General features: G+C 33.3%; 2 protein-coding genes across 3 annotated transcripts; both read left to right on the top strand.

Moving 5' to 3' along the window:
• Window positions 1–4724: 4724 nt before the first annotated feature.
• Window positions 4725–5508, top strand: LOC105764568 (zinc finger BED domain-containing protein RICESLEEPER 3). Its single transcript, XM_012583196.2, has 2 exons — window positions 4725–5368; window positions 5448–5508. The coding sequence occupies exons 1-2, from the start codon at window positions 4750–4752 to the stop codon at window positions 5486–5488; spliced, it is 660 nt and encodes a 219-aa protein (XP_012438650.2). The 5' UTR covers window positions 4725–4749; the 3' UTR covers window positions 5489–5508.
• Window positions 5509–7360: 1852 nt separating this feature from the next.
• Window positions 7361–11181, top strand: LOC105764567 (SUPPRESSOR OF GAMMA RESPONSE 1). 2 transcript variants are annotated; one of them, XM_012583194.2, is made up of 7 exons: window positions 7361–7570; window positions 7649–7722; window positions 8137–8266; window positions 9174–9360; window positions 9444–9943; window positions 10228–10656; window positions 10742–11181. In XM_012583194.2, exons 2-7 carry the CDS (start codon window positions 7715–7717, stop codon window positions 10796–10798), a joined length of 1311 nt encoding a protein of 436 aa, XP_012438648.1. In that variant the 5' UTR covers window positions 7361–7570; window positions 7649–7714; the 3' UTR covers window positions 10799–11181. The 2 variants fall into 2 exon arrangements, with proteins under 2 accessions (XP_012438648.1, XP_012438647.1); XM_012583193.1 differs by lacking the exon at window positions 7361–7570 and having other exon boundaries at window positions 7577–7722.
• Window positions 11182–11434: the final 253 nt, after the last annotated feature.

The following is an 11434-nucleotide window of genomic DNA, read 5'->3' as shown; positions in this document are numbered from 1 at the left end:
TTAATAAATTGAATGAAATTATTAATTTAGATCAAGATCGGGTGGAAAATCGAGGAAAATGGAAAATTATCAAAATGCCCCTAAACTTTGTTATTTCTACAATTTAGTCAGGTAAGTTTGTGTAACTAAATTGTACATTTATATATTTTAAATTGAATATTATTGTGTGTGATTTGTATTTTGTCATGAATATTATTAATCACATATCCGACAAGTATCGAGACTCATTTGAACCTTAGAAAATTGATGGATACAAATGACAAGTCATTAAGGGTTCCTAATTGGTTGTGATCCTGCATGTGTTGCGGACACACAACAACTCTTATGAGTGTCCTGATATTTGGCTCTCACGAGCTTCCCGATACTTGGCTCTCATGAGCTTTCTGTTATTTAGCTCTCATGAGCTTCCCGATTAATGGCTCTCTTAAGCTTCCCGTTATATGGCTCTCACGAGCTTCCTGATATTTTGCTCGCATGAGCTTCCCATTTATGGCTCGTATAAGCTTCCCGATAATTAGCTCGCAAGAGCTTCCCGTTATACAGCTCACATGAGCTTTCCATTACATGGCTCGGAAGAGCTTCCTAATTACATGCTCGTATGGGCATACCTGTATATGAATTGACGGATTACAGATTTGTACACTTCGTGTGTACTACCCGTCCAACCAATGATATTCATAATGTTATTGAATTTAGAAATGTTGGTTAATTACTAGTATATACATGAAATACGTGGAAATGATATATTGTCATTAGTATTATGTCACTAGCATATACAACGTATTTCACGTACTATCAATATATCACTAATAGCATTCTCTTGCCGATCATAGTATTAGTCAATTCTAGGACTAAACGTAGCATGTATGGAATCTAGAAATACATGTCATTATATAACCTGTGATAGTGTAAGAACTCCTAACTCAAATTGAATTATGTTTTCATATAGATAAAAGATCTCTTCCAACCGAGCTAATTCCGATGATGCTGAAAGCAATACTCAAGTCTCTGATTAAAAGGTTTCTAATGATTAGCAGAAATTTATAAAGGTTAGACTAAAGGTTCATAGTGTTTGTATTAATAATGAATGCTATATTTGATATGTATTTATGAGAATTAAATTTTGTGGCAATACGACCTCCACCCCATCGTTTTCAAAAATGATATGCTCAATTAATAGCGTTTTTTTACTCTTTTTAATAGTTAGCCTAAAAAAATAATCTTTTTAAATTTTAATGACACAATCATTTCTTAAATTTTAGGGTAAATTACACTTGAGGCTATTAAATTATTAGTAAATTTACGTCTTAACCACTCAACTTAAAAAAATTACAAAATGATCATTAAATTATTCGAAAGATTTCTTTTAAGTCATTGAATAATTCAAAACTTTTTATTTAAGTAACTGGTAGGGTTGTGCATCATTCGGTTAAAACCGAAATTTTTCGGTTAACCGACCGAGTTCGGTTAATCAGTCGGTGAACCGAAAAAATTGGGTCGGGGGTCGGTTAAATTTTTTTGGTTTGTTCGGTTAACGGTTAAATCGGTTTGAAACGGACCGGTTAACCGAAAAAAATTCGGGTAAACCGAAATAAACAGTATAGGGCCTAAACCAGTTAAATTTAAACCCAGCCCAAATTTAAACCTGCTGACTGCTGTCCAATGTCCATTTCTGATTTCTTAGCACAGCCCGACTACTACCCCCTCCCTACTTTCACTTTCACTTTCAATTTTCACTCACACACTTAACACCCAACCCCCTAGCCCTAAATCCTTCCTTCCTCTCAATCTCAGTCGAATCCCACCCTAAATCACACACTTAAACTTTCACTCACACACTATTTCTCTTATGCCGGAGTCGCCGAGTCAGAGTGTCGGACCACCACACCAATAGGCAATACCCAGACCCAGGGCCAGGTTTGCTTTCTTCAAATTTCCCTTTCTTTCTTTTTTTCCAATTTCTTGAATGGGTCTGTAGTTGACTGATATATATAGTATTCGTTTTTTTTCTAATGGAAAAAAATGGAAAAGAGGGTCAGCTCCAAAAGCTGTTTGGACAATGAAAGTATGGGCTAATAGGTAAACAAATGAGGCAACTCTTGAAGAAGACATTGCAGAGATTGTATGTAATGTAGCTTATTTGTTTAAACCTTAGGGCCATGCAAAACTGTTATTTATAGGGAAAAATTATCCAGGTTTGACGAAGGAGGTTGATAGGCTAAGGGTTGAAGAGGCTGACATTTTCAATTATTTTTACTGATGAATTAATTAAGGCTCTAAGATAATGCTGTAAATAATGGGTTAGGCTGAAAACGCACTTAAACTGTTATAAATACACATATATTTATTTGATCTTTTAGGTTATATATATATATGACGATTTTAAGTATTTAAGCTTTTAATAATTAATAACATAATAATAAAATATTTTAAAATGATATAAGATTCACAATTAATTTTTTATACAAATGAACAAATACATTATAATAGCTGAAAGGAGAAAGGGTTTACAAACAAAAGAATTAAACCCTAAACGTGGTGACAATTAAGAAACCCACATAAGTTTACTATCGAGGCAAAGACATAATTGGCATAAAATTTTAATTGTTATTTTGATTTTTGACAGTTATAGATCTTTCCAAAATTGTTGTTATATTGCAATAGAATTATAATTTATATAAAAATAAATTAAATATATTGTAATACACGACAATTTAAATTTGAAGAAGCGGTAAAACTATTAATTTAATTTAAAAATAAAATATGTAATAAATTAAATAAAAATAAAAAACCAAACATTATAAAAGAAATAAAATGAAATTATAGGAAGACGAATAAAACATTAACTCCCTAAAAGAATAAAAATTAAACTTTTTAATGTTGTCGTTATCATCTCAACTAATAAGGATTTTTGCTCGTCCACTTGTTTAATTGCTATTACAAATAATTACAGTTTAACTTTAGTTTGTTCATTCAACTCCACAAGAAAAAACAATGGTACTATCAAATAATAATAATAAAATAGGCTTTCTTGATGAATTACAATATAGATCCTTTTTAAGTGTATTCGCATCATTATTAGGTTCTAAAGTCATGCAAATTGCAATGGTTTATGTGAGGAATTAATTATTTAATTATAATAATTAGTGATTGGTTAAACGTGCATGATGCATGGATACTTATTAAATACTGAGTGTTGGAATTTATAATTTTTAAGAAATACTGAGTGTTTGTCTGTTTGATACATGATGCTGATTAATTTATTATATACTTTTTTAATTTATTATAGACTTTTTTTTTCTTGCAGAATGTCAATCGAACCAACATCTATTGAGGGTAGTGTTACACCTCCTACTTCGGTAGATTCTGAAAATTCGGGGGTTGGAGCTTTAATCCAAACAAAGGGGACTACGTCCGGGAAAAGAAAAGCCCCTCCTCAAAGGTCAGAAGTTTGGTCTCACTTCACTAAGTTTATTAATAGTGAGGGTGCAAGTAAGGCTAAATGTAATTATTGTGATAAGGAATTTTGTTGTGATATGAAAAAAAATGGTACAGGGTCATTGAAATATCATAGTGGTTCATGTAAGAAAAATCCTAGTAATGTTGTTGACACTAGTCAAGGACAACTAGTTTTACCTAGAAAGGGAGTTGAAAGGGGGAGGGGAAGGGAATATTTCAACTTGGAGATTTGATCAAGAAGCATGTAGGAAAGGATTAGCACAAATGATTCTGATTGATGAATTACCTTTCAAGTTTGTTGAAAGTGAAGGTTTTAAGAAATTTATGTTTGTGTCATGTCCTAGGTTTCATATTCCTTCACGAACTATTATCACTAGGGATGTTTATCAATTGTATTTAGATGAAAGGGTCAAGATAAAACAACTTTTGAGAAGTTCTTGTTCTAGAGTTTGCTTAACTACTGACACATGGGCTTCTTTGCAAAGAGTTAATTATTTGTGTATCACTGCTCACTTTATTGATAACGATTGGAAATTTAATAAAAAGATTTTAAACTTTTGTCCAATTTCTAGTCATAAGGGTGAGTCCATTGGGATGGTGATTGAGAAATGCTTGTTGAATTGGGGGATTGATAAGTTGTTTACAACAATTGATAATGCAAGTTCAAATGATGTTGCTATTGGTTATTTGAGAAAGAAATTTAACCCTCGAGGGGGTTTAGTTCAAAATGGTAAATATCTTCATATGAGATGCATAGAACACATTGTGAATTTGATTGTTGTTGAAGGCTTAAAGAAAATGAATAAATTTGTTGAACGTGTTAGGGGGGCTGTTAGATATGTGAGACAATCTCCAGCTAGATTACAAAAGTTTAAGGAGTGTGTTGTGGTGGAAAAGATAGAGTGCAAGAAGATGTTGTGTCTTGATGTTTGTACTAGGTGGAACTCGACCTACTTAATGTTAGACACTGCTCAGAACTTTGAGAGAGCTTTTGAGAGATTTAAGGAGCAAGATACAAACTTTAGGGCTAAACTTGAAAGGGGAGAGGGTTGGCCTAGTGTGGATGATTGGGATAATGTTAGAAACTTGAGGGATTTCTTGGAACACTTTTATGAAATCACTTTGCGTATATCTGGCACTTCATATGTCACGTCCAATAATTTTTTTGATGAGCTTTCCAAAGTTGATATTCTTTTACGAGATGCTCAGTTAAATAGTAATATTAATTTCAATGTTATGGCCATTAAGATGAAAGAGAAGTATGATAAGTATTGGGGTGATATTGATAAGATGAATTTGCTTATGTTTGTTACTTGTGTTTTAGATCCTAGACAAAAACTAAAGTATCTTGAATTTGCACTTAGTGAAATGTCTAGTTCTGAAAAAGCTTGTGAAATGATGCAAAAATTGAAGGAATCTTTGTATGAATTGTTTGATGAGTATAAGCCTCCACTTCATAGTACTTGTAGCCAATCGAGTGTGCCAACACATGTTTCTTTCGGTGAACCACAACAAAAAATGAAAAGGAGAATGCAAGCTTTGTATAAAAAGCGTGAGTTGGAAATTTGTGGTGAGGATAAAACATCTGAGTTGGATAAATATCTAGCTGAGGCTAATGAGGAATTTGTTGAAGATTTTGATATGTTATTATGGTGGAAAGTGAACAGCCCTAGATTTCCCACTCTTTCAAAAATTGCCAGAGATGTGTTAGCTATACCGGTTTCTACGGTTGCTTCAGAGTCTGCATTTAGCACCGGGGGACGTGTGCTTGATCAATATAGAAGTTCTTTAACTCCTAAAATTATACAAGCTCTTGTGTGTACTCAAGATTGGATTCGAAAATCATCATCACAAGAAGACATAAAAAAGATTGAAGAACAAATCCAAGAGCTTGACAAGATTGAAAATGGTATGTTTATTGTTTTATTTTAATAGTTTCAATTTTTTTACCATATCACTCCTACTTATTTAATTGATTCAATATTTAGACATTTCTTGGAATGCATTAGAGCCTACCCTAGATTCATGAGCTTTCGTGAGTTGAAGGGTATGCTTACTATCTTATTATTGTTAATTTATAATCTATTCGTTTGTTCATATTATTTGATTTTTTAAATGCGTATATTTCTATTATATGCTAAATTTTTGCACATGTTTTTTTAGGTTTAATGCAAATGAGGATATTTTGGAGAGATGAAATGGATATAAATGAAGAATATTAAATACTTATATTTTAATTATGTGTTAATTCAAGACTTATGTAATGTTTTTAATTATGTAGTGATTCAAAGACTTATGTAATATTTTTAATTATGTAGTGATTCAAAGACTTATTTAATATTTTTAATTATGTAGTGATTCAAATATTTATGTAATATTTTTAATTATGTAGTGATTTAATTCGGGTAATTCGGGTAATTTTTGGGTAATTTTTAACCAAAAATGCACAAAACATATTTTTCGGTTAATTTGGTTAACCGACCTTATTAACCGAAAAAATTTCGGTTCGGTTAATTTTTTTTTTAAATTCGGTTCGGTTAACGGTTAAAAATTTTCGAAGGTCGGTTAATTCGGTTATACAAATTTCGGGTCGGTTAACCGAATGAGCACCCCTAGTAACTGGGTTGTTAAGTTTTTTTTTAAAGAAAATTGGGCTAGTGAGCTCTAAGCGATGATTCACGATCGGTATAATGACAGTACCTATTAATGGGTAAAAGAATATACTTTATATTCAAGTCGATCTGAAGGTTAGTGTTGAAGATCGAAGAAGAAAGCTATTTAGATTTTAGTTTGTTGATTTATGATGTTTAAAACTATTTTATGAAAAAAATTGAATTGTAGAAGAAAAATAAAATGAGAGCTTTCGATTGATACAAGACCGTGTGAACAAGGAAAATCATAGAGTAATAATTTTAACAGAGATTGTATGTACATATTATCGTCAGGTCAAAGTATTGATTTTTATTTCTGCTGCAATTGTGGTGTTAATATTTTTGCGAAGTGATTTTTTTAGTTTAAGCATTAATGGCATTATCAAATGATTGCAAGTTACAATAAAAAAATTGTTAAAGTTAAAAATCTATGGAAAAGGAAGAAGCTTTTGGCATTGACCAGATCAGCCATTAAAAGCTTATTCAACTACGAAACATGACATGATAAAACATTACATTGCATCTAATGCTCTTATTACGATGTGCTTAAAGCCTACCAATGGATTCCAATTCCACCTACTTGTGAAAATTTAGCAATTTTAAAGAAATGAGTTCTTGTTGTTTATAATTGTGCTTGAATTTTTTTACATAATTATCAATTACAAAATATATTTTATGGTTACAGAAAATAAATAAATAAAACTTTTGAAAATTTAAATTTTTTTTAGAATTATCGATATAAAATGTTGTAAAAGAATCAAATTGAATATTTTAACTATAGTTCAAAGGTAAAATTTGATATATATCCTTCAATTAACGTTCAATATCATCATTTTAGCATATAAAATTTGACGAGAATTAATTTGTACCTTCTAAAATGTATAAAGATTAATTTGTCTATTTTTAAGTAGGGCCAAAAAGCAAACTGCCGGTACTTTTTCCACTTTGTTTTGGTTATAACTTGTATTATGTATTCTCCATTTCTGACATATATGTACGCATCTGAGTTGCTGTTAGAAAATTGATGCCATGAACTTGGATATTCTGTGCGGTCTGTAAAGTATTCAAGATTGAAATTGTGGGTTCGAGTGGAAGCCCAACATACTAGATGTGGGCTTTGGCATCTCAATTTTAGTTGTTAGGAAATGCATGGCAAAAATGGAAGTTGAAGGATACAAAACTCTAGTCAACGGAAGTCCTTCCATGACAGAGTCGACCCTACACTAACCTCGACAGAACTTTCCTTTTTTCAAGTCAAGAGAAAAACCCGAAACCTCCTTTTATTTATCTCCTCTGTTACTGCTTTTACCCATTTTCAGTACTACTAATAATAAAACCAAGTTTTCTCTTTAATTTCTACAGCAAAGAAACCACCTTTTACTGTCTTTTCTTATTCCTTTTCGTACAGAGCAACGGTAGAAATCCCACTAATCCGGTTTCAAATTTCAAAACTTAAAAAGGTACATTTTTTTAAAGGACTTTTATTTTTTTTAATGGTACTAGAAACAAATTGAGAACGAAGATTTTATTTTGTTTAGAATATTCAAATCCTTTACGAGAGCCAAAAGCTGAGAGAGAAGAATAGATGCTTTGATTTTTATGTCATGGCTGGGTAAGTTGACTATCCTTCATTTCTCTTGCTTTGGAATTTCCTGATTTATAAAGAAAAATTATTACTTTGGGTACTTGGGGCAGTTTCTGATGTCTCTGTTCCTTATATTTGATGGGGTTAGCATGTTGTTTTGGGATCCTTAGCTGAAATCCCTCTCTTTTTGGAAAAAAATTATGTTCATTTTCTGGGTATTTGCTAGGAAAGTGAAAAGACCATCTGGGCAGTTTTTAGTTCATTCATTTGTATGTTTATGATTAGGGCTTTCTGTTGTATTAGATTTATGTAATAGATATAGATGACGTTGGGTTGGGTTTTTGATTTTCCAGTATAGATAAATAAGAGAACTTGCGTTGTTAGGCAGGGGAGAACTGCTAATAATGATGATGTTTGCTCACTTTTGGGTGTTTTATGCAGAACATGGTTGGTGGATGGTAACAGAATTGCGTCCAAAATCAGGAGTGCATCTGATCCTGGAAGGGTGACATGGAACAGCAACCCAACCAGATCTTGTCCTAATTGCCATCATGTTATTGACAACAGTGATGTATGACTTCTATCTTGTCCAATGTTTTATGTTATATGCTTTTGGTACCTGAAAGAGATTAGTTGAACAAGCATAATATGGTTTGTGCTGACCATCATAGTGCATCTTAAGTTTACATTAGTAGCTCAGGAGCTTTTTTGAGTTTTTATTGCTATCTTAACATCTTATATGATAGAAACAACAAAACGAAATGTTCAACTGCAATGCCTTAAAACTTTAACCTCAGTTACATTGCTGCTACTTAATAGAAGCTTGGATTTTACCATATGGTCTCCAAAACTAAGTTACTTGGACTTGGGTGTGAGTGTCGGATACAGATATGTATCTAGCAAAGGTATGTTTAGACTTTTCCAAGTTTTTCCATGTATTTGAAGGTCAGAACATGAGTGTCAGACGTGGGTACTTCGAGAAAATTAAGAGTCCAAGCAAATAGGTCCAATGTCAGTCTTCCGCCCATCTTTTCTATCTGTCAAGTTAAGTGCTCTGTATTGCAATACTTGCTTGACTCTAACTTGGAAAATCCTAATCTCTGCTGAACTATTGTCTTACAACAATTTATCACTCGTATAGAAACAGGATCTGCCTATGACCATAAAGCTATTTACTTGTGATGTGGTTTATGTCTGGCATCGGATGTCTAGATTTATTATTAATATACCAATTATATTCAATGACATTCGAAGATATTGTGGATTATAATTGTTTTGACAATCATAAGTTCAAGTAATTAGTGCTTCCATGGACATGTAACGGAACTCATGATATTTTGATTTCACTAGTTTAATGATTGTTTATCTTGCTTGACTTTCTAATAAAAATAAATATAATGGCATGGGTTAAATATTCATAACTAAGAACAGTAGGGCATTAGTACATGTACATAGCAACTAAAAGTGAGTGTTCCTAGGTCAATCAAGCATGGCCAGGGTTACCTCGAGGTGTCAAATTTGATCCATCTGATCAAGAGATCATATGGCATTTGCTTACAAAAGTTGGTGTGAAAGATTCAAAACCCCATCCATTCATTAACGAATTCATCCCAACCATTGAAAATGATGATGGTATCTGTTATACACATCCCCAAAAATTACCAGGTTGGTAAGGATTGAGGATTTTTTTCTACCCATTTCTTTAAGCATCTTTTTACTATTATTAATACAGAAAATTGAAACTTTAGGGGTTAAGGAAGATGGAAGTGTATCCCACTTCTTTCATCGAGCTATCAAAGCTTACAATACTGGGACTCGGAAACGTCGAAAGATCCATGGTGATGATTTTGGTGATGTCCGCTGGCACAAGACTGGTAGGACCAAACCAGTCTTTTTGGATGGTGTTCAGGAAGGATGCAAGAAGATTATGGTTCTCTATATGACCACTGTCAAAGGTGGAAAATCTGAGAAAACAAATTGGGTGATGCACCAATATCATCTAGGAACTGAGGAGGATGAAAAAGATGGGGAGTATGTTATTTCTAAAATATTTCATCAGCAGCAACAACCCAAACAGGGTGATAAAACTGAGCAAGATTTACCTGAAACAACTGATACAATGATTGTTAAAGTAGATCCTGTGACTCCAAAGTCTGTGACACCTGACCCACCACGAACAGGGAGGCAATGCGATGAATATGACCAAGGACAGGAGTATACCATTCCTTGCATCAATCCCTCTGCTCAGGTAATTTCTCGTTCTTGTTTTCCTAAGTATATGCCTTGGAATTCTTTGTAGATTGCTTTTTATCTACTTGTAGTAGGGTTATATTTGAGACCATATTCTTTGCAGCCACCTTTCCTCAGCCAAGAAACATACGTCAGAGATTTGGGATTACATTTCCCTATAATATACAAAAATTGTTTTCTAGGATATTGTCATTGGATGAATTGTGGTTAGAGGCCATGCAATCCTATGCTCTCTAATGTAAGTGGTAATTTAGATGGGCCGTGATATTTGCTTTCTCTCAGGTATTTTCAGCAAAGCACCCTACAACGCAGTATGTTGAAGATGAAGCTCAAGCTGAATGCGAAAATTCCAGTCTAAATGATCTACCTGCTCCAGAAAATTATCTTAATGAGATGTTAGATAATGATGATAATAATGATAATCATGCTGAGGAAGATTCAAAGTGGTGGGATGGTGAGTCGCAGTTTTTGTTGGATTCACAACAGCTTGTGGAAGGGCTGTCTCTTTGTGATGAGTTTCTTCAGAGTCAGTCTCCAAGGAGGGATGCTGATGGTAATGAAGGAATACTAGATGGCAAACCTCGTCTTTCTGATTATGCTCAGTTAGGAGCAGAGCATCTTAAGAAGGATCTGGAGGAGTGTCAAAACCTGGAAGATGATCCAACCAACATAGAGCTGGATACACCACCTGAGTTCCGCCTGAGTCAGCTTGTATGTTACATCTTTTCCTAACTTGTTTCACTAATTTGGCTATTATATTCTCTAGTTATAATAAACTTGTTAACTGGTCTTGTAGGACTTTGCATCACAAGATAGCTATACTGCTTGGGGTGTGAGCAAGGTGATTGACTAAATACATTTGTCATGGATCATGAAGAAGTACGTGGTTAAATATTTTGTGAACACTGTACCATATGAATCATCATTATTTTGGGGCTATGTCAACTGTAAATTTTGGTGGGAAGCTTGAACCATGTCTAATGATGGCAGAGATACTATTGACATTTTGCCTGTGGGAGTTGCTGTTTTTGTGACTTCAAATGTAACCCTTCTGTTCAGCAATGGGTCGAACATATAGTTAAGAGCTTCGAACATGGGATACTAATGCCCCTATGATCTCTATTCTTATCGTAGCAATGAAGCTTTGTGTTAGTTTGGTGTATAAATCTATGTTCACCATTTGTTTGTACTGCGCATCATATAAATGGGGATTCCTTTCCTTTTATAGTTTCATAACATGCTGCGACTCATTGAGGGGCTTGGCAGGGTTATGTTTTTCCTATCAAAGTAAAATTATATTAAAACCCGAAAAGATAGAACTAACCTAAAATTTAGTTAGAAATCTTGCAGCAAGAAAATTCACAAAACACCTCAACTCGGTCAATTGTACAAAAAGCACTGAAAATTAGAAATTGAGCACTCCTTCGCTTATAAAACATGAGTAATGATGAATCTCTGTCATCCTCAAAACACCGGTGTACAAGCTCAG

This window comes from Gossypium raimondii, chromosome 12 (assembly GCF_025698545.1).
Source record: "Gossypium raimondii isolate GPD5lz chromosome 12, ASM2569854v1, whole genome shotgun sequence".
Lineage (NCBI taxonomy): Eukaryota > Viridiplantae > Streptophyta > Magnoliopsida > Malvales > Malvaceae > Gossypium > Gossypium raimondii.
Note: the sequence above shows the minus strand (reverse complement) of the source record. Positions and strands in the feature narration are given on the sequence as shown.